Raw genomic sequence first — 24,660 nt, forward strand, 5'->3', positions numbered from 1 at the left:
GGAATTCTCATTTTTCTAAGAAGTAAGATACCAAACATCTTTTTCAAGTATTTATGGCCACTCACATTTTCCTTTGCAAAATATCTGTCCATATTTACTCAACTCCTATTGGGTTTGTCTGTCTTCTAATTGTAACACAGTGAGAGCCTGTATACACATACATACACACAAACACACACACACACATTTATATGTGTGTGTGTGTGTGTGTGTGTGTGTGTATATATATATATATATATATATATATAGAGAGAGAGAGAGAGAGAGAGAGAGAGAGAGAGAGAATTTGAATGGAAATACCTTTGATAGAATTGTATGCAATAATTTTCTACTGTCTAGTCTGCATGTTCTGAAATAAATCATTCAACAATATAAAATTAACATTTTACTAAAATTTGACATATAATTTTTCATGCTTTCAAAATAAATCTTTAGGGGCTGGAGAGATGGCTCAGTGGTTAAGAGCACTGACTGCTCTTCCAGAGGATCTGGGTTCAGTTCCCAATACCCACATAGCAGCTAACAATCGTCTGAAGATCCAGTTCCAGGGGATCTGACACCTTCACACCAGTGCACATAAAATAAAGTAAATGAACAATAAGAAATATTTTTAAAAAATCTTTATTTATCTTAAAATTACGAAGGTATTGACAGTGTTCTTTTTCCTAAATATTATATAGTTTCAACTTACACATTTAGCTCAAGGTAATTTCTTTTATTTTGATTTCCTTATTTATGTATTTCTCTGTCTGTGTGATTGTGCAGTCATAAGCCAAGTGTGCCTGGATACTTCAGAGGCTGGAAGAGGGCATCAGGTCCCCTACAGCTGAAATTTCAAGAGGTGGTGAGTCCTTGAGTGCTGGGAACTAAATTGAGGTCCTCTGGAAGAGTAAAATGCTCCCTCCTCTGTTTCAAAAATCATAACAGACAATTATTAGATACTTCCTGTGTGTTCATCAATATTCAGGACATTTGAAACATACTTTGTTTTACAGAGCGAGCCTTCGTACTTCCCTCTCCCACCTAAATACACATCCTTCATTTTTTTCTATGTATTATACAAACAAATATCTAAAAAATAAAATTAAATTAAACAAAGTTTTAAAAACTCAAATTTGGACAAAACTAATGTGTTGAAGGAGCTGCGGGCTGTGTTCCTGCTGCCCAGCTCCTGGCCACCAGCTAGCTTATGCCCCAAAATAACAACACACAGACTATATTCTTTTAAACACTGCCTGGCCCATTATATCTAGCCTCTTCTAGGCTAATTCTCACGTATTAATTTAGCCCATTTTTAATTATCTGTATAGCACCCCAAGGTGCGCTTACAGGGAATATTCTAGCCTAGGTCCATCCTGGGTTGGAGCTTCATTGCATCTGCCCCAGAGAGCAGAGCTAAGGCGTATGAGCTCACTTCCTCTTCCTCCCAGCATTCTGTTCTGTTTACTCCCCCCACCTAAAGGCTAGGCCTATTTAATGGGCCAAGGCAGTTTCTTTATTAGCCAATGACCTTCCTCCATCACTAATGGAAGAAAAAGAAACAAATAAAAAACACGAGAAACATAAATATTCACAGAGGCAGATACATTTGTAAAAGCAGAAAACTCATACTCCCACATAACTAAAAATCATAATATATAAACAAAGGAACTAAAGGAAATAAAAGTCTTGAAAACATATTAGGAGACAGCCTCCAAAAATACCATTGAATTCATTTTGTGTTGTTCTTCTACTGCCTTGCATTGAACATGGCCTTGAGAGTAGTTTCTATAACTGGTGAGACTCTAAAACATTCATTTTTCATTTTCAAAAGGTTATCAATTTAGAGGGCTTCTAGTTTAGGACTGTGTGCTTGTGTCCACTTCCATCTTGGCAGCAGAACCACATCAGGCCCAGACATATGCAGACCCTGTGCATGATGTCAAATTTCTGTGAGTTCATATGTGTGTCCGACATATTGTCTAGAAGGCCTTTGTTGGTGTCTTATATCCTATCTAGTTCTTACACTCTTTCTGCTTCTTCTTACTTAGGAATCCCTGAGAATTGAAGGGAAGAAATTGATTTAGCCATCCATTTAGAAATGAGAATTTCAGCCTCTCACTTTCTGGATGATATCTGCATGTGGGTCTCTGTATTTGTTCCCCTATCCCACAAATAGAAGCTTCTCTGGTTATGACTGAGTGAGATACAAATCTACAAGTATAGCAGAATCTTTTTAAGAGTCTTTTTATTGTTGTATTCCTTTAATAGGATGGTACTATTTTGTTTTTGCCTATGTCCATGGCCTGTCTAATGTCAGGGGCTTGGCCACCCAAACTGTGTTGAGTATGGGTTCCATAAATCAAATTTTTGGTCACTCCTACAAGTTTTTTTTGTTTGTTTGTTTGTTTTTGGTTTTGGTTTTTTTTTGCCACTGTTGAACCATCTTGTGGGCTTGTAAATGGTGTCTTATTTTTCTCCTTTGATAGCATGCAGAGTAACTTTTAGAAGGCTTCAATTCTAACAGAGGCCAGACCAGAATCCTAAACTCCAGCTAAGACTGTCCCCACATCTCACTCATACCTATCCAACATACCCCAACTAACCCTCCTTTCCTTGTCAGCACAACCGAGATCTTACCTCTAGAAGTAGCTTTGTCTTCCCTCAGAGGCCAGGCCAGCATCCTGTACTCCCAGTTAAGATTGAACCTCAACACTGCCCTTGCTTGACCACGATAACTCCAGGTGCCCCGTTTCTCATCATCACCATATCCCTGCCCACAGCTCTGATGGAAGCCTTCCACTCTATCAAAGGCCAGGACTGCTTCCTAAAAATCAGGTATGCTATACCCCATCAATCCTACCCAGCATCCAGCCTGTGCCTTACCAGAAAAATTCCAAGTACTCCTCTTTTCCTTTGTACTATATTCTAGCCCAAACCTCTGGTGGAAGTCTCTCACTCTACCAGAGGCCAGTCTGGTATCCTGAACCCCATAAAAAGTGCCCCTACATCCCACCCATGCCTGCCCAACATGACCCCAACCACCTTTCCTTTCCTTCTCAACACATCCTGGTGCACACTTCTGGCAGAAGTCTTCTCTTCCAGTAGCATCCTCAAATCCAGACACAAGGCTATTGTCACACTTTCTCATTCAGGGTTCTCTCCTCTCAGATGACTCTAGCTTGTATTATGTTGACATAAAACTAACATGCATAATGGTGCTTGAAGAGGTGTACATATTTGCTAATTCACAATTCTCAAGACTTTCTTTAATACATTTTAGTACATATATACTCCAACTTCAAAATTCTATCTTTTCGTTATTTTCAAGAAAAAAACAAAGATATCAGAAATGAATAAAAAACTTAAATTTGAATGTGGAGTATGGGATAGAATATATTCCTGTATCAATACTAAATGTTTTATCACTTTAATATGATGATATGTGTGTGTGTGTAATATGAAGATAAAGATAGAAGACAGAAAGATAGATAGATAGATAGATAGATAGATAGATAGAGTCAGAAGTTCTTTTGTATATGTGTATATACAGAGAATCTGGATTATGTATATTATTGTGTTTTTTTTGAATTTTGGACTGTAAATGAGCTATGTACAGAGAAAATTTCATTGTATAGGCTTCTCAGCTAAACCAACATATACATTTTAAATGCATTTTGACTTCAAAATCTGGGTCTAATGATATGTTGCGTTGCAAAAGAGGTTCTGCTTTTGTTTCCACAGAGAATAAAAATCTGTAGATTTTTCCCGCTTAATGTGGATTGATGGTCCAAGAACCCCTGAAAGGTCACTGTGAATACCCCCCAAAATTACTATGCTCAACAAAAAGCAGAAAGCAATTTGGAGAGGACTATGCCCAAATTCCCAACTATTGTTTATAAATGTTTATTTACATTTAAATGGGGATTTGCTTTAGAGATATGCATGGATATGGATCTTGGTTTATTGATAAAAATTTAAGGTCAAAGCCGGGCGGTGGTGGCGCACGCCTTTAATCCCAGCATTCGGGAGGCAGAGGCAGGTGGATCTCTGTGATTTCGAGGCTAGCCTGGTCTACAAGAGCTACTTCCAGGACAGGCTCCAAAACCACAGAGAAACCCTGTCTCGAAAAACAAACAAAAAATTTTTTTTAAGGTCAAGGTTCTGGCTATTACAAATAGTGCTGCTATGAACACAGTTGAACAAATGCTTTTGTAGTATAATTGGGCATCTCTTGGGTAAATTCCCAAGAGTGGAATTGCTGGATCCTGAGGTAGGTTGACTCCCAGTTTCTTGAGAAAATGCCACACTGATTTCCAAAGTGGTTGTACAAGTTTGCATTCTCACCAACAGTGGATGAGTGTTCCCCTTACTCCACATCCTCTCCAGCATAGGCTATCTTTGGTGTTTTTGATTTTAGCTATTCTGACAGGTGTAAGATGGTATCTCAAAGTTTTTTTGATTTGCATTTCCCTAATCGCTAAGGAGGTTGAGCATGACCTTAAGAGTATTTTGGCTATTGGAACTTCTTCTGTCGAGAATTCTCTGTTCAGTTCAATACCCTATTTTTTTAATTGGGTTAATTAGAGTTTTAATGCCAAGTTTCTTGAGTTCTTTATATATTTTGGAGATCAGACCTTTGTCTGATGCAGGGTTGGTGAAGATCTTTTCCCATTCAGTCAGTTGCCTTTTTGTCTTAATGATAGTGTCTTTGCATTACAGAGGCTTCTCAGTTTTAGGAGCTCTCATTTATTCATTGTTGCTTTTATTGTCTGTGCTACTGGAGTTATACATAGGAAGTGGTCTCCTGTGCTCAAGTGTTGAGACTACTTTCCACTTTCTCTTCTGTCAGGTTCAGTGTGGTCATATTTATATTGAGTTCTTTAATTCATTTGGACTTGACTTTTGTGCATGTGATAGATATGGATCTATTTTCATTCTTCCACTGGTTGACATCCACTTATGCCAGCACCATTTGTTAAAGATGCTTTCTTTCTTTCATTGTATACTTTTAGCTCCTTTGTCAAAATCATGTGTTCAAAAGTTTGTGGATTAAGATCTGGGTCTGAGATTTGATTCCATTGGTCAACATCTCTGCTTTTATGCCAATATCAAGCTGTTTTCACTAGTGTAGCTCTGTAATAAAGTTTGAAATCAGGGATGGTAATGCCTCTGGAAGTACTTTTATTGTATAGGACATTTTTGTGCCCCTCGATAGAATAATGGGTATAAAAGGTTTGGCACATATACACTTTAGAGTTCTACTCAGTGGTAAAAAGCAATGACATCTTGAATTTTGCATGCAAATGGATGGAAATAGAAAATACTTTACTGAGTGAGATAACTGAGACCCATAGGAGAAATATTGTATGTTCTCACTCATAAGTGGATTCTAGCTATAAACAAAGGACATTGAAGCTATAATTTATGATCCTAGAGAAACTAAATAAGAAGGTAAACCCAAAGAAAAACATATATTTACTTTTCTGGATATTGGAAGTAGACAAGAACACTGGGCAAAAGTTGGCAGCATGGGGGTGGGGGTGGGATGGGAGAAGGGGAGATGGGGAGAGAGAAGGGAGAAGGGGGGATTGGGGAGATCTTGGGGAAATAAGATGGTTGAGGTGGTGGAAGGGTGGATATGGGAGCAGGGAAGAAATTATCTTAATTAAGGGAGCCATTTAGGTTTGGCAAAGGACTTGGCTCTAAAGGGTATCCCAGGTGTCAAAGGGGATGTCCCCAGCTAGGTCCTTGGGTAGTAGAGGAGAGGGTTCCTGAACTGGCCTTATCCCATAGCCACACTGATGAATATCTTGCATATCACCATAGAACCTTCATCCAATGATGGATGGAGATAGAGACAGAGACCTACATTGGAGCACTGGACTGAGTTCCCCAGGTCCAGATGAAGAGCAGAAGGAGGGAGAATATGAGCAAGGAAGTCAGGACTGTGAGGGGTGCGTCCACCCATGGAGACGGTGTGACTGATTTATTTTGAGCTCACCAAGGCCAGCTAGACTGGAACAAAATGAGCATGTGATCAAACTGGACTCTCTGAATATGGCTGGCAATGGGGGCTGACTGAGAAGCCAGTGATAATGGCACTGGGTTTTGATTCTATTGCATGTACTGTTTTTTTTTTGGGAGCCTAGTCTGTTTGGATGCACACCTTCCTAGACCTGGATGGAGGGAGGAGGGCCTTGGACTTCCCAGAGGGCATGCCATCCAGATTTCTCTTAGGAGAGAGGGGAAAAGGGAGGGGGAGTGGCAGGGTAATGGGAGGAGGAGAGGAGGTGGAAATTTTTAATAAATAAATTTTAAAAAAAGAAAAAAAATAAGGTCAAATTTGTTATGTTCATATTCTGATCTGGATTAAGATATTGTGTTTGTACAGTTCATTTGAAATTTTAATGTATAATTTGAAAATACAGGTTAATAGATAGTTATCTATAATTGTCAAGCTTGTAACCATGTTGGTTAGGTTTTCTAGTTGTACAGAGATATATTTCAGATTGATAGTTATTCTTCAAATCTTCCAAGGACTAACAGAATACGTCATTTAAATATTTTAAAAACTTAGAACTTTTCACAACAATAAGACACATCTGCTCCTGGCTGCATTAATTACTTCAAGATGAAGATGAACATTGAAGAGACTCTTTATGGAGTTTGCTAGTCATTTGGGCAAGAAACTGATCTTGCCTGAGATGCTTGATGTTAGGCTGTATAAACTAGACATAAAGGGCCCACAAAATGACTATTGGAATTGCCTAAAGGTGAGAGGGTCCTTTGGAGTTCCACTTCATGAGAGAGTCTGCCAGACATTCTAGAGGATACAGAAGAAAGGGGCTGACAAACTGCCAATACAGATGTAACTGTCTTTGAAATTTCCTGTTTAGTAGAAAAGTCTGCCAGATACTATGGACCTTTAGGCTAACGATAGGTGCTCCAGTGTTACTGAAGAACTTTCAGTTAAGTCCAGGCAGCATGATGTCTCTATCAATTCTAGAGTCCTAGAAGTTTCTTAAAATGCACTTTCTGTTTACTTAGGTAATACATCCTTCTGGAGTCTAAGTTGCAGTTTAAAAATAGTGACAGTTTTCTTAGTTATGATAAAAAATAAAGTATATGCAAACATTGTAACTGTAATTCTTGCTTGAAAATTGTTTTGTTAAATGTAACTTTTCTATATTAAAGTTAAAACTTTCCTTTTTATTTAAACTGAAAAGGGAAATGGTGTGCAATGTGCTTCTATATATGTGTTGCTTTTATTGGATACTGAATAAAGCTGCTTTTGGCCAATGACTTAAGAAAGTAAGCAAGGTAGGAAATCCAAATAGGTTTAGAGAAAAAGTAGGCAAAGTCATGCCTAAAAGTGCCATATTCTTTCTTAATGATAGAAATGGAGAGGAAAACTGAGTCCCAATCACCAACAAATTGAAGTATCACCTTAACCAAATATGCTTCACATAATACAATCCATAGTATTAGCAAAAAGGTTACAAAAAGTTTCAATATTAATGTAGTCTGACATATTGATTTATTAATTACCTGTTGTGTGATTTGATGAACTGTAATCTTTATTGTTCAGCATATGGTGTGGTTGCAGAGATTTTACTAAAAGCAATGCAACCAGTGGTGACAGAAATGGTCGTGTGTTGCTTCAATTTCCAAGCCACTTTAGTTTTCCTCCTTGGTACTGCTCAAATACTGAGAAATATGTTTTGCTTGACAAATTAAAAGCAATTAAGTCAATTCCATACACAAAGCTAGAAAACCAGAACCCACAGGCAGGGAGCAGTAACAAGAGCTTTACATTTTGCCATGTGGCAAGGAACCACACCAGGGAACATGGCAGTCATGCACGAACTTGGGAAATTTCCAAGTTTCACATGCAGTACACTCTGCTGTGGTGGGCTCCACAAAAAACATATTAGGTAAAAGCAAGCCAAGCAGAGATGTAGGGAGACTGTCTGGGCCATGGACCAGCTAGGCCATTAGGCTGTACACCCAATAGGCATGGAGTCTGAATCCATGTGATGGCCAAATGAAGATAGATGCTTAAAAGAAATCCCATACTAGCTCAGAATTGAGAAATAGATGGTTATTTAATTAGGGGTAGACTCACAAATCAGAATCCTTTGCTTGAATGGAGATCAGAAACTGGATCCTGCAGCTGGAAAAAAGAGGCCTGACACATGCTCTACATTGGAATATATAGTACAAGAGGCCACACACAGGGGGCAGGTAACTGTTGCCTGAGGTTTCTGTCCTTTCTGGTTTCTGTCTTCCTACCAGTGTAGTAGGAGCTGCGGGCTGCATTCCTGCCACCCAGCACCCGGCCACCTGGGTAGTTAAAACCCTAAAATAACCACACACAAACTCTATTCATATAAACACTGCTTGGCCCATTTCTATTAATGTGTATAGTACCATGAGGTGGGCTTACCAGGAAGATTCTAGTCTCTGTCCATTCTGGGTGGGAGCCTCATCGCATATTCCCTGGAGAGGAGAGGCATGGCGTCTGAGCTCACTTCCTTTTCCTCCCAGCATTCTGTTCTGTTTACTCTGCCCATCTATGTTCTAACCTATCAGGCCAAGCAGTTTCTTTATTAATTAACCAATGAAATAACAGATTGATATGACACTCCCACATCATACCAGGTCCCAGAACCATTTAGCCCCAAAGAAAATAAACAGAGATCTATATTAATGATAAGTTGATTGACCCATTAGGTCAGGCTTCTTATTAACTCTTATAACTTATGTTAAGCCATTATTCTTCTCTATGTTAGCCACACGGCTTGGTACCTCTTTCAGCAGGTCAATTACATCTTCCTTCTTTGGTGTCTGGACAGGACCAGTGAGGAATGGGCTTTCTACCTCCCAGAATTCTCCTGTTCTCATTGTTCCGCCTATAATTCCTGTCTGAATATTTTTAAAAGGAAACTTTTTCCATTCCCTCCTTTGTTCATTTCATGTAAAACTCATTTTGTCCCAATCCAAATTCTGCCTATAGATTGGGGTTGCATCTTGTTAAGGGATGTTGTCTGTTACCATAATCTTTCTCTAAGGCATAGCTTAGCCTGGCCAGGGATATGTGTTCCGTTCTGTGAACCCTAACTTCAACAACTTCTACAATTGGTGTTTCTCTTTCTTACAGTCAGAAGATTTAGTCATTTTAAAGAAGGAGACTGTTAAAGTACTTGCAAGCAATTCAGAACAGGAATAAATGATAACTTTAAGAAGGAAACTGTGCTCATACACAATCTGTGTAACCTAATAATGATGAAAACTATGATTTAGGGCTGGGTGTGTCTCACCCCTTTAATTCCAGGATTAGGAAGGCAGAGGCAGATAGATCTCTATTACTTTGAAGCCAACCTGGAATCCACAGTGAGTTCGAGGACTTCCAGACCTACATAGAAAGACCCTGTCTCAAAAAATTATATAATTATACAACAAGTGAATGTGTACATGAATCCTAGATATGGATAAATTACTGTATCAATTTTAGATGTTCTGAGTGTGATCATTTGAATATGGCTGTATAAGATAAATTGTTGTCCCTTGAAAATATTTAGGAACAATTGTGACTCAATTTTGTATTTTTTTTTGTTTGGTTATATGACATAGGCTCTCACTGTATTCATTTTGGCCCCCAGAAATTTTGTCTTAACATCCTAATTGCTAAGATTACATGTGTAAGCCACTATATCTAGCCATCTTCAAATATTACCACCATCTCTATAAAGCCTTAACAAATGATAGATGGATTAAACAAGAGTGGGTAGAACAACTGAAGCCTTAGATAAAATATTGTCAGCAATTCCTTCAAGTATCCTTGTATTTGTTCACCAAATTTGAAATTATATTTGATGGCCAAAGAAATATTTATACCATTGAAGAAACCTTTTACATGAAACAAAATACACAAAACAGAACAGAAATCAACTAACAACTAAGAAACTGAAAGCCAAACTACATTGTAGTTCTTAATTGCACTTTCAATCAAGATGATTTATGCTATTGATAATAAAAACTCAGACTGTTTATTAGGGATCTGTATTTAGTCCTATGGGTATGTAAGAAAATAGAAAGTGTAGATTCTTCAGGGACTTGGCATAATGGGGTGTGCATGTATCTAAGAAGATGTACTCCTCCAGGAAGAAAGATGGCCTCTGCTCTGTCAAATCAGATTCAGAAGAATGTTTTCAACCTCTTCCAGCACATCTCTCCATTTGCACAGAGGTCAAAATCCTGGAATCAAAACACTTTATCATAAGGAATCACAGATTATTACAGGAAGCAAATAAAAATCAACACTTCCCATTTTAACTTTACTTCTTTCTGGAGGGTGAATTGGGGAATTTATCCATTCTCATCTCACAGATACAGGGGTAATGATCTTCACACTTAGTATCATCCAGTCTTGTTCTAGATAAAAATGCACATCTTCCAGGTTTAAGACTGAGATTTGCTATTTTCGAGTCACTAAAGAACAAAAACAATGGGCATTGTTTAATTTCGAGCAGTCACTGAAATATCATGGTTTTTAAATTCTATATGAAGTACATATATGAAGAATATGGCAGCTATTACTATGTGGGAAAATGATCTGTCCCCTGTCTCTTGTATTTTAAATGAATTCTGTTTGACTAGTAGCCAGGAAGGAAGTATAGGCAGGGCGACCAGGCAGGAAGCAGAGGTGGTGCACCAAGGATTCTAGGAATAGGAGAGAGCCAGTCTGCAGTCATCATCCATAGGCAGAGGAAGTAAGATGTGACAGCCTGGCTAAAAACGGTACCTGACCATGTGGCTAACACAGACAAGAATTATGTGCTAATATGTTATACGAGTTAATAAGAGGCCTGTGCTAATAGGCCAATCAGTTGATAATTAATATTGACCTCTGTGTTATTTCTTTGGGACTGAATAATCGTGGACCCTGGTGGAGAAGAAACCTTGGTCAACATGCCTATACTATTCTATATGAAGAATGTGGAAACTATTGCTTATAATTTCATTAGTAAAATGTTTTATATCTAAGCTCATTAATAAGAAATGGTCTCTTGGTCATACCAAAATTTCTCTTATCCCACGCTCACAACTTTTGGTCATGGCCAAACCTGATTTTCAATATATCCAAGGAATTATATTATGCTAAATCTGCTTTCCCACTTACATTTTGTCAGTTAATGGCTATGTAGAAACAATAGTGTGTAGCTCATGGAACAATTCCTCATTTGCTTGTGCCTTAGGGAAAAAAGGATATTTGTAGTACAGTCCCAGATGAGGGTTTGTAACTAATGTTTTGGGCTGTTTTCCCTTTCTTTTCCCCCCACCTCCCACCACTTCACAGTTAACAGTCCTTCACTAAAGCATAGTCATCTACTGAATTCTCTGCATGTATAGGACCCTGATTTCTGCAGGATAATAGATTAGAGTCCATAACTCCCCTTTTGCAAAGAAGAAAATATTAAATGCTGCAAAATAAAAAAATATTAAAAAATTAGAAAACATAGCAATTAGTAAATGTGCTAAAATGGAAAGACTGTGAGTTCCAGTTCAACCTGGGTTATGTAGCAAAACCAGAAGTCAAAAAGAAATTCATTAATAGCATCCTGTAAAAAACCTGCAGAAATCAAATCCTACTCAGGCTGAGTGATAAAGGAGGGTCATTTGTCTATGTGTTACTGTCATTGGTTAATAAAGAAACTGCCTTGGCCCTTTGATAGGACAGAAAATTAGGTAGGCAGAGTAAACAAACAGAACAGAATGCTGGGAGGAAGAAGGCAAGGAGGTAGACAATATAGCTCTCTTCTTCAAGATGGATGCAGGTTAAGATCTTTCCCAATAAGCCACCACCTCGTGGTGCTACACAGATTACAAAATATGGGTTAAAGCAAGATGTGAGAATTAGCCAGTAAGAGGCTGAAACTAATGAGCCAGGCAGTGTTTAAATGAATACAGTTCAAGTGTAATTATTTTGGTTAAAGTTAGCCCATGGCCGGGAGCTGGGCAGTGGGAAGTGGCCTGCAGATCCTGCTACAGCTGAAGTTTTAGCAGGCATTTGAAACAATTTTATACATTAACTACAAAAAAGTCAAGTGAAAGTTTTAAATATTCGTGCTCATTGTATCTGTCAGCATGATCCAGTCATATCATGTCTTTCATATTCTGTAGTCCTTGCAAGGTTTGAAGAATGCCTATCCATCTGAAATACATTCTGTACTTCTAGAAATCCTAACTAACATGACTACAAGCTTGACTATTATAGATGATTATCTATTAACTTATATTTCTTAATTATACATTACATTTTTAAATGAGCTACACAAACCCAATAACTTAATGAAGATCAGAAATACATATATATATATATATACAACAAAATTGACCTTACCTTTATATCAATAAACCAAGATTCATAGCAATGCAAATTATTCATATCTATATTAAACAGGGACTGTGCTTCCATTTTTCAGCTGCCCAGACACAATCATTTAGAAACTATATTAATTGTAATACTGTTTGGTAATATCTTAGAATTCTCACTACTTAACACTATTAAATTAATGCATTTCTATTAGTCTGTGTATTGCTACAAGTCTGTGGGTTACTGGTACAATATGTTACTCCTTCAGCAGCTACATGGCATCTCTCTCTAACTGTTCAGATTTGCCACATGGCTTTACTCTGCTAAGCCATTGACCAAAATATCGTTACTCATTAACTAATAAAAGTAACACAAATCACATGCAATCCTCGCAATTCATGTACCACTATTAGTGTGTGAGTGTTCAGGAAACTCACAGGTTAGATGGGCCATTGTCAATCCATTGCCATTTGCTTTTTCCTGTATCATACGATAATCCAATCCAGTAATTGTTTGAATTCACTTTGACCTGAAGGAACTTCTATAAAGGAAAAGACAAATCTTATGATAGTATTTCATTCTGTTTCAGAGAAAGAACAACATAACACATCTTAGCTATTTTTATGTCAGTTCTCTGTTGTCCTTTACTCCAATCTATCAAAGTTCATTTTTAAAGTAATTTCTCACTAGTGGCTAATTTGTATCAAAAATAATCAATTCCACTATTTATTTTAAAAAGAAATCAGGTATCTAAAGATACTGGATTCATGAAATGATTTGTGACTGTGTTTCTTAGAGAAAGTCTCACTGTGGAGCCAAGGCTGTGCTTGAATTCACAATCTCCCTTATTCAGACCCCTAAATGAACATGGCATACCAGCTTCATATGTAATTCTGAAATTATGAAAGTATTCAAATGCACCTTTAACTATAGTCAGTTCTGCCAATGAGACATGTTTGTATAAGGGTGGCCTAGAATTTATAGGAGTGGCTAAAGCTGGTCCACTCTAAAATCCTAAATTACCTGGAGTACCAGGATCCACTTGCTGGACCACCAGGACCCCAGAGACCTAGGATAGAATCAGACAACTGAAGAAAAAAATGTCAATGAAATGATGCCTAATAATATTTACAATACTCAAAGATTGATTCCTAGCCCAATTGTCTTCAAAAAGGCTTCATCCAGCAACTGATGGAAATAGAGACTGAGACCCTCAGCCAAACTTTAGACCAAGCTCCTGATAATGAGAGGGGGAGAGAGGAATCAAAGGGATCAAGGACTTCAGAAGAGAAGTTACAGAATCAACAACCCCATACCAATGAAAGCTCCCTGTGTCTGAAGAGACAACAAGGAAGCCTGCATAAGACTTACTGGACTCTTCATATGGCGCAGTTGTGTAGCTTGGTCTTCTTGTGGGACATCTAACTGTGGGAGCACAGGCTGTCTCTAACTCTGTTGTTGGGCTTTGAGACTCTATTCTTTATATTGGTTCACATTTACCAGTCTTAATACAGAGGGGACAGGGGTGTTTGTTCTTACTGCAATTTGGTATGACAATTTGTTTTTTGTTGATTCCATGGGAAGGCTACTTTTTGCTGAACAGAAATGGAGTGGTAAAGGATTGGAGGTAGGAGTCATGAGGAAATGCCAGGAGAGGTTTGGAGGAGAGGGAGGAGGAAAAAGAGCAAACAGGAAATAAAGTAAAAAATAAATTTTCTAAAGTTGAAATATTCTGTGTGAAAATCTGTGCATTAAAATCCATGCTTCAGTGACAAAGCCATTACTGAGGAAGAATTTGAAGAAGAAAGAGGAAGATATTTGGAAACATTTAATGTACTTTATATGTGACATCCCAATGGAATGATTACTAAAATTACTAAATATATTGGCATAATATTTTTAGATTATCTACATTTTCTATGTCAAACGGAAAATTATGCAATTACATTAAATTGAAACACATTTTGTACTGTAATTATTCAAACTTGTAAATAAATTGCAAAGGTTTCAAGCTGATCCTGCAACTGTTTCTCCAGAAAAATATCCTCTTTGTATTTGGATACATTTCTTTAGTAATAAATATAAACAGAAAATATCAGGTCCTTGATCATTTTGTTCTTTTAAATACACATTTTCAGAGATAGATATCATTTTTGAAATAGGAGAATTTTATGAAGTAAATATTATGGCCAGATTCAATGAAAATCACAATGGGACTATCTAGTTAAAAGCAATATTACGTGGATCTTATATAATTTCCATTTTGAAAATGGACCCATTTTGGGGAACCTTCCCCAACCTCCTCGCTTATGGATGACCCTGGGTAGGTCCACAAAAATCAGGACACAGGGGATGCAGAGTAGGAGATACAATTGCATATTTTAATGCAAAACCAGTGTTCTTTTTATAATACTAAAATCATGATTCAAACTAGGTTCCCATAATATATGAAAATAGTTTCATAGAATAATCACTTAGTTGCAACTAATTTCGAGGGCTTTGTGCCCTAGCTAATCTAATCAAAAAGCTCGGTGTTATGGGAATAAATCTTGTTGTAATCTAATATATAAAAACACCTCATCAGAAGACAAACCACAACCTAAGCAGAGCCTTTGAACTATAGTGCACATCTGTGCTCTCAAGGACTGATCATTGGCAAGGCACTCTACTGATGGGAGAGGTTTGCCTCCTCCCAACTTGGTTTGCCAAGCCTATCGGCAAGAATGCTATGTCTCCCTTGCACAGAGTTTCTATGCAGTTCAAAACCAGCCCTCTACAGGTCCAGAAGTCAGTTAATTTCTCTATTGTCATCTAACTGCTCACTACAGACACTTCTGGACTCCAAGGAGCAAGCACTAAGTTCCAGGTAATGGTGTAACTGTCTCTGGAAATAAGGGAATCAGTCACTGGATATTCTATACCAAAGGGTTAGACTTATTCAGGGAAAACATGGTTTTCTGAGAAATTTTCTTGCAGATTCTTGAGAAAGGGAGGAGATTGCAAAGACGCGGTTGTCTCTCAATATCGAGTCTCTTTGTCAAAGATGCTGTGTCCTGACACTAAACCAGGAGCAGGATTGAGTTTCTGGGGAGACTTTTACTGCAGTTTTTCACACATTACTGGCAAACAATATACAATCTTGAAGGTTTTACTTTCAAAACCATGCGTGCACTTGGTATGCCACTACTCAAGGGTTAGAGACACACTCCCAGAGAATAGAAAAGCATGGAAGAGTCTACAGTACCAGTTCATCGTCATCGTCTATCTTCAAAAGGGACAAGCTACAGTCCTGGCAGGTCCGTTTACATCCACTCCAGTCTTGTTTGTCCATGATGAAATAACATTTTATGCCAGAGCAGAACCAGTATCCGTCTACATATTTGCCTACAAGAAAGAAGGTAATTAAACTTCTTAATTTCTGGCATGATGTTATTAGAGAAATGCATTTATTAAGCCTCTATAACTAAGAAAATTATCACAGATCTCAGAAATTGAGATTCTAGGATGCAGAGAGACTCCTGTACACACATGCTCTATGCTATTCATAACAGTAGAGATTTGGAAATAGCTGATGTGTCCATTGTGGATAAATCAGTACAAAAAATATAGCAGACACACAAAAAGGAATACTGTTTATCCTTTAAAGAGAAGTAAATCTGCTGGGCATGATGGTTTATGCCCATGCCCTGAGCACTCCAGAGAGTGAGATAGGAGGGTTGCCAGCAGTTTGAGGCCAGAATAGGCCAAGTAGTGATAACTTCCATACTAGCCTTGTCTATAAAGTAGATTCTAAGACAACCTTGGCTACAGAATGAGCCTCAACACCTCAACATCACCAATAGAAACGAGGACCACCATGACAAACATTGATGAACTTGAGCATGGTGTTCAAAATGAAACAAGCCATACCAAGGACAAAACTTAATGACTCAACTCAGATGACCAAGGACAAAACTTTATGACTCAACTCAGATGAAGGTTCTAACACAGTCCAAGTCTAAGAAACAGAGCTGTGTAGTAAGGAGCTTGACGGTGGAGAACAAACACTGGCTGTTCAAAGGCTGTTGCAAACTTGACAGTATTCTAGATTAATATTAATGCCCTGTGCCCACACTGGTTCAGACATACTGTATATTTAGAGTTGTGCTGTGTTCTATTATCAATGCTCTTATTTTAAGAGATATGAGACATATGAGAAAGCTTGTGAAGGTGATAGTCTGTTCTGATTATGTTGATTTCATTCAGTGGTACAACCAAATACCCAAATATGTCAGGTGGAAAACAATGAAATGTGTGCAGTTTGTGTAACAACACCTCAGTCCAACTGTTTTGTTTATTGAGGGTATGGGGCTGGCCATGTTCTATTAACGAACTTTTAACTTTAATCTTTGTTTTCCTATAAAGAGGTATCATTCCAGGCTGGCCAGGAATTTGTTGGGCTGCATAGATTGTTCTCAAATTTACAATCTTCTTTCCTCAACCTCCTAAGTACCGGAATTACAGTGTTAAAATGCCATTTATAGATATTTTTTAAAAAATTAATGGCACAAAATATTTTCATGGGTCTGAAATACTTCAAAGTTTTTTGGACTTTATATTTTCCTGACATATATTTAATAATGTAGCAATTTTAAAGATATCATTAGCACTTTCATAATAAAATAGTCAACACTTTCTATTAAAGTACAGTACATACCTCTGAGCTGTATGCAGTCGAAAACTTTAGTTTCCCCACAGCATCTGTTCCTTTCTCTGTTGGAGGAGTCAAGTTCCTTCTGACGTTTGAAGTCATCAAGCTCTCTAGACTTATTTCTCAGCATTTCATTCATTAAGAAGTTGTTACTTTGCAGGGTGTAATACTGTTGAGTGAAGTTGTTTAGAGTTTTCTGCAGTCCATGGTTGTTTCTACTATACTGAAAAACTAAAATTAATAGCAGACATAAAATCAAAAAATGATTATATGAAATAAGTATTAAAATCTAAGATTAGGGAAAAAATTTCAATTTTATACCAACATATGTCATTTCTTTAATTTGTACTTAAAGTTTAGAAATTAAAGTATCAATTGATTATAGAAATTGAAATATCAATTTCTCTATGTCAGTAGATAGAATTTTAACAGCAATTTCAATATAAAGTAAATGATAGGTACAGTTGAAGGAAACTGTAATGGAAGTACTATACCTACCAATTAATTCACATTTTAACACCATAAAACTTACAAATAAATAACTAAGTAAATATTCAGTGGACACTTAATACAGCATGAAAATGTGAATGAATAAACATTAAGAAATAATACAATTTTGACTGGAGGCTTTGGAAACCATAATATCCATATATGTAGTTGTGTTTTAGCCCAGACTTAGATTTAGTTTCTCTAAACATTTGACAAAATCCAAAAACGTTCAGGCTTTAATGTCTCTGTACAAAGGAGGTATTTTCATCTAACAATATCCTTAACATACACAGAGTAAAATAAATAAATGCTCATCATTTCTTTTGCATATCTGTATCTCACAGAATGCTTACATTTACAGAAGATTCACAATCACCTGAGTTCAGAAGACTGACTATCACAAAGTTCTCAGAAGGCAAACTGCCACCACATCGTCAAAAGGAATATGACCAAAACTGAGACAAAATGAGGCAGCTCCTAACAGACACAAAGTTAATAGGATAGGTATGTAAGAGAACAGGATGTGTAGCATCAGAAAGAAAACACCTAGAGTCCAGAACTATGTGGCATATCCCCGATTATAGACAGGACAATGAACAGTGTTAACGGCGTAAGTAGTGTCTAAAGTTATTACTTAGGCAGAAAGGCAAAGAAGATATTTATCAGTTACTCACCATATGCCACCAACACTGCGACGGCCACCAGAAGGGAACAAAGGATTCCCAGAGTTATTGCCATGAGGTACCTGGGGACTAAACACTCTTAAATGAACAAAACAAAGCAAGAAATTTATCACCATGAAAAGAGCACTTCCTTTTTGCTAATTATAATTTTGCATAACATGGCCTCTAAAAATTTTAAAGAAGTCCATCTTACAATCTGACTAAACATGTGTTTTTTAAATTGTAGATCTCTCCCTAAAATTTACCTACTGTAGAGATGTTTCATTTGTAAAGTTTCACAGGATTTCAAACTTTTTTCATCTTTAGATTTGTATTCTCAGTCCTCTGTCTCAGCTTAGAAGTAGCTGAATGGCAGACATGTGCCCCTCTTCCCCCAGTTCTACAGAATCAAAAGTGCATCCTTCAAAAACACTGGAAAAACAGACACAGTCCAAATAGAAGACCACAAACTGGAGTGTGCAGTCCATCAAGTGAGCATAACTGAGGATGAGGAGAAAGGAAAAAGGGTCGATGTTCTTGAGAACTGTAGAGAATCTTGGTAGAATGTAGCTGACCTGTACACAGGCTCATTCTTAAAGGAGCCTAAATTTAACTATCTTCTTTCTTTCCTTAAATCCAATCTTCTTCAGACAATACTGAATAGTTTTGTGTATCTGAAACATGAAAGCCATGCATCTGATTATCACCTGGTAAAAGAAGTAAAGACTCTCAGCTAGTGTCAATTTGTGACTGTGTGAGCAGACTGTGTACAGAAAAAAATAATAAAAATAATAGAGCAGGGCAGTGGTGGCTCATGTCTTTAATTCCAGCACTCAGGAGACAGAGGCAGGTGGATCTCTGTGAGTTCGAGGCCAGCCTGGTATACGGAGTGAGTTCCAGTGGAGGCTTCAGAACTACAGAAAAACCCTGTCTTGAAAAACAACAACAAAAGAAAATAAAGACTCCAGCTTTTTATTAATAAATTTAATTTTCTTCAACATTTCTTTAAATGCAGTATGATTTAGTCCTCCCCATCCTTACTACCCTCTCCTATCCTCCTCTTCCTCTGCAGCCTTCTTCTCAAGACACTTTCTCATCTGATGGACGATTGTTGCTGTTTCATTGCATTAGATCTTCGGAATACTTCAGACAGTTAAAGCCCCTTATGCTAGAGTGAAAGTATCATTTCTAATGTATGTTTTTCATTTCTTTGAGATTTGTTACTCTAGATCATTTGGTTTTCTTCAGACTGCAATTTGTCTGCTATTTTTAAAAGGTTCAGAATTTTTCTTAACTAAACTAAATTAAATCCTCCTAATTTTTTTTTTCAAATTTGACAGAAAGTATTAACTTCTCACTACTTGATTCTCAAGAACATTTGCTTATAGACTCCTATTGTTCTACTTCGCCAATAACTAATTAGAAGTAGAGGTAGAGTTGCATTTTTTCACTCTATCTGCTTTTTAATTTTAAAATTGACTACTTAATTTTTTATCTTATTTCTGAACAGTTTTGTACATTATGACTTTCCCACTCCCACTCACCTCCCTTCTACTCTTGTGTAGCTCAACTGTTTTCAATTGAAGCCAGTAGGATATTGTTTTTCAAATGTCAAAAGTTACAAGGCATAAAATCCAAGTGAATTTAAATGTTTAAAACATTTACCTCTGTGAAAAGTTTCTCTCGGCTCTTGACTCTCGTCCTTCCTTTCTCTGGTCTGCAATTCTGAAGACTTACCAAATCTCACAGTTGTGTAAGTGATCGCTTCATCACTCATCTTGATCGTAAGTAAGGTATGCTTTGCTTTAAAACTCAACCTTGAGTGATTTCTAAAGAAAAAGGTAAAATTTCCACCATTAGGAAGATACCTGGATCTTTGCAGAGTGATAAGAAGGGATAGGATCTGATTAACTTCTATAGCAATCCAAACATCATAACCTTAAATTCCACTAGAGGTGAGAAGGCTTTGAAGATTTCTACTAAAGTCATTTATATTGCTATTAGTCACAGTAATTATTATCATAAAATACAGAATAAGTTTAAAATATACTAATAAGTTATTGTAATATTGGCACAGCCTATGTGTTCAAAATATTCAACAAATATAGAAATGTTAAGAAAAATTGGTACCACTGGAAAAAATTATTGAAAAACTTTAACACTAACAATTCAAAGAACAAAATGTCAAAGCTTTCTGAATAAATAATAGTTTTTAGCTGTGAGCCTAGCCTTTAAACTCAGGACCTTTCCTTGGCACTTAGCTGGCTTTTGGTAATCTGTTCCCCATGCTGGGTTACCAGTCCATTTCTCAAAGACATAAGAGGAGTAACTTGGTCTAGCCTCAACTGATGAGCCATGCTTTATGCAAATCTATGGGAGGCCTGTCCTTTTCTGAATGGAGAGGGAGGAGGAGTGGATGTGGTGGTAGGATGGGAAAGGGGAGAGGAAGGAGGGGAAACTGATTGGTATGTAAAATCAAAAATAATCTATTATTTAAATAAAAAACAAATTAAATTTTTCTTTAAATTTAGTTACATATTTTGATAAACACACAAGTATAATAATGTTCTTACAGTTTTTTAAATTGTACATGATTCTCAGAGTCTCCAAAAAACCACCTTAAAACAGTATTTAAAGATTAATCCTGAAGATGATTAAGATTTTGGGCTACAAGACACATATTTTTTGGGGGGGGGGGGTGTTAAAGCCCAAACCTGAGCTGTCTAACTTCTCCACCCAACCACAGTCTACACATTCATCTCCAGGATCAGGCCTGGTAAATGCAAGAAAGTAGAGATGATCATACTGAGCGGGGTCACCCAGACCCTGAAAACCAAACGCCAGAGGGTCTTTCGTGTCTGTGGCTCCTGTCTGAAAGTCTTCAGACATGCTACAAAACCTGGAGTAACTGCAGCAACCAGGAAGGTGGAAAGGGGCATTGGAAGGGTGGTGTGTGGCACCAATAGAGAGAAGCGTAGCAGGATAAAACCTTAAGTTTAAATATCAAATCATCTCATGTACACAATAATTTCACATGTTATATTCCAGTATATAATGTTGCCGGAAAAGCCTACATGAAAATAAATTTTGTCATTATGCTGCTGTCGTTAATGTCCATAATGGATTCAATTCTCTCACTCCACTTTTATGTTTGTCTTAAGGATATAACTCAGGCAGTCAGTCAGTCAGGCATGTGTAGCGTTATTTTTCACATGGAGCCATCTTACCTGGCTCCTATTATGACTTTTTCAAGATAAATAATATATAAATATTTGATGCAGTTAAAGAGTAATAAACTCCAGAGATCCCTCCACCTTATTTTCTTAGCAAACAAAAGTCTCTTCTCACTCAGAAAGAAAATAACTAGTGCTGAACTCCAGTTTTCACATACCGCCAGAGTCAACCAGATCTAACCCAGACAATAGGACTTCCCAATCAATCCCGCTCTCAAGTCAAACCTTGTGAAATTCTCTAGAGTACAAAAGATCATGTGATAGAAATAAAATAAAAGCAGCAGTTACCTTTGATTCTGATGAAGTAAACCAAGCCCTGCAAGTGAGGGACAAGTTGAACTTTCCTCCCCGGCCAGGTCCTCTCAGAGGTCCAAGAGAAAAGGCAGAACTGAATAGCCTCTGAATGCTACTCCAGCTCATGATTGTCAGCCCCTCCTCCTTACAGAAACTGCAAAGAGGAAACTGCATGATGAAAGCTGATGCTGACAGAAAGGAAAGAACCAACATATCATGTCAGATGCTACAAATCATGTCCATAATCAATATTTGAAAGCTAAGTTGAACATACCTGCGAGGAAGTGAAACCAGTGTCCTTAGGAAAACCAGTAGTAGAGAGAAGTGACTGACATTCCCCCACTCTTAATTTTCTAGCAGGCTGTTGGAAAATTTCCCTTTCGTTACTATTGGGAAAGAAAACGCATTTCTTGTTTTTGAATTATGCTTATTATAGCTAAAATGTGTTTTCAGATTCCTTTAAAGCGCTCACTTTAAAATCACTCCACTGTGAAACTCTTGCTGTATATTCTTTTTTGCTTTTCATTCATAGAGAATGTTTACTGGGAATGTTGATGTCATTCTGTACGGAGGAGTTTTTTTTTGTTTGTTTTATTTTTTTTTTTGCTTTTTTTGTTTGTTTTCTGACTCTTGAGACAGGCTTTCTCTGTGTAACTCTCCTAGCGGTCCTGGAACTCACTTTGATTATTTTTTTTATTATTTTTTTATTTTATTCTTTCTTTCTTTTTTGTTTTCGGTTTTTCGAGACAGAGTTTCTCTGTAGCTTTGGAGCCTATCCTGGAATTAACTCTTGTAGACCAGGCTGGCATCAAACTCACAGAGATCCACCTACCTCTGCCTCTTGAGGGCTGGGATTAAAGGTGTGGGCCACCACAGCCACACCTGGAACTCACTTTGTAAACCACGCTGGCCTTGAACTCACAAAGATTCAGCTGCCTCTAACTCTGGGATTAAAGGCACGTGTCACAGCTTCCAGGCACATCCAGAGGAGTTTTATTCATGGTACTGGGACATCAAATCTAAGACACTGAACATGCTCAGCAAATGCTTTATCACTCAGCTATATAAATAGGCACTTTTGTTTTGTTTGTTTTTTGATTGGTAAATTGTTTCATTGTATTTTTTTGAGACACTTGTTATATTCATGCTATGTAGCACAGTCTGACCTCAAATTCATAGTCCTTAGATTTGTCTCTTAACTGCTGGGATTATATTGCATAATACTGTACCAATTTATACCATGTTTTTGATTTATATTTTCTAATAATCAGTTCACATTTCTACATTTCATAAACATTGATATACAAGATTTTAAAGCAATATACAATTATCAATCAGTTGTACATGGCATAAATTAATTACATTTCTACATTTCATAAACATTGATATACAAGATTTTAAAGCAATATACAATTATCAATCAGTTGTACATGGCATAAATTAATTAGAAATATCTACTGCTGAACATTCATGTTGTTTTATAATAGTTTGTTGTTGTTAGTTCAAAAATTACATGTGATATACTTTAAAACATACTTAGACATTTTATGCATGAAGTCAAGGAATTAAAGTAGATATACATTTAAGGAACTCTGGTATAGATTATAATACTCCCTCTTGTTAACTTATATAGTCTACCATTTGGTATACACAAATATTCACAATTGATAATTTTAGAGATGAGAAAAGGTGAATTTTTCTTCTATGTGAGTTTTGCTTATGGTTTTGTGAACGATGATTTCTGGAAAGAAACTGTGTCAGCAAAGACAAATGCTGATTAAAATTACAATGCAATAGAGAGGTTGGAACGTTGTAGATTTAGAGGCTATTTACCTTATCACAGGCTATCTTTAGCCCCTAAGTAGCCTTTTTTGCCCACTATGTCAGAACTAACATCCTGTGACTAATAGATAAAAAATCCTTTTAATGCTATCAGCTTAGCAGACCACTAACTCCACCAACCTGAAAGCAAGGAACTTCATCTGATGACCTGTAGAAAAGCTTCTATCTTTCTGTAACCAAGTCTCTGATGTGGCCACCAATATATGCTGAATTTGCCTTGATATATAACTTTCTCTGTTCTGATTTATTTAATGACACAAAGTAACTAACTCTGGATGTATAAATAAAGCCTTCCAGAATACTCAGAATGTAGATTCAATGTGAACTCAGAAGGGCCTGCATTTTAGTTTGCCACAATCATGAGATTGTACCTGGAGAGACATGAGTGAAAATACCAACAAGTACTCTGACTTCAGATCAATTCGATCATTCACAGTTTTGACTACAGCAATAGAGAAGAACACCTTCTTTTCAGGGTTGTTGTGATTATTTAACAGATATTAAAATATTTTTTTGTTTAGTTTTCTTTGAGGCAGAGTCTCTCTATGTAATACTGGCTGGCCTGAAATTTGCTATGTAGAACTGGCTGTCATCAAAATCATAGTGATTGCCTGCCTCTGTTTAAAAGTGCTGGGATTAAAGGTATGAGCCATCACATCAGCTTCACAAATAAAAATTTTAAACATAACCTGGAAATGGATAGGATGCTTTCATTCAACATGAAACATTATATTTAAAGCCCAAAATTCCATTTGTTCCTTACCACATAATTTTGAGCAAAACACTGAATCTTCAAACCTGTTTTTTTCACATAGTTATCTAGAGAGTGTGTCATCTACTCTCTAGGGTTGGGAAAACTGCCATCAGGAATATAGATAGAGGCACTAAGATTTCTAAAGAACATTTTTTAGGCTTTCTAGCCTGTGGAAACTTCTCTCAGCCACAGTATGGTCTAGGTTTTCTACCTGACTTGTCAAAGAGTGAAGGTGTTTGGAAGAACAGGGTTGGAAGGACAGATGAGCTAAAGAGAGGCACTGAGAGATCCACTGCTACTCTAGGAAATCCATGTTGTTGTCATCAGATCCAGGCATT

The 24,660-nt window shown here is 37.1% G+C and overlaps 1 protein-coding gene across 1 annotated transcript; it reads right to left on the reverse strand.

Moving 5' to 3' along the window:
- Positions 1-10,319: 10,319 nt before the first annotated feature.
- On the reverse strand, positions 10,320-19,976 carry LOC121436442 (killer cell lectin-like receptor 5). The gene is made up of 6 exons (XM_041636349.1): positions 19,865-19,976; positions 18,212-18,298; positions 17,055-17,279; positions 15,603-15,742; positions 12,796-12,899; positions 10,320-10,473 (listed from the first exon to the last, which is right to left on the reverse strand). Exons 1-6 carry the CDS (start codon positions 19,974-19,976, stop codon positions 10,320-10,322), a joined length of 822 nt encoding a protein of 273 aa, XP_041492283.1.
- Between the last annotated feature and the right edge of the window lie 4,684 nt (positions 19,977-24,660).

The sequence above is a fragment of the Microtus oregoni genome, unplaced genomic scaffold, assembly GCF_018167655.1.
Source record: "Microtus oregoni isolate MIOR12 unplaced genomic scaffold, Mior012 000002F_ref0000024, whole genome shotgun sequence".
In the NCBI taxonomy this organism is placed as follows: Eukaryota; Metazoa; Chordata; class Mammalia; order Rodentia; family Cricetidae; genus Microtus; species Microtus oregoni.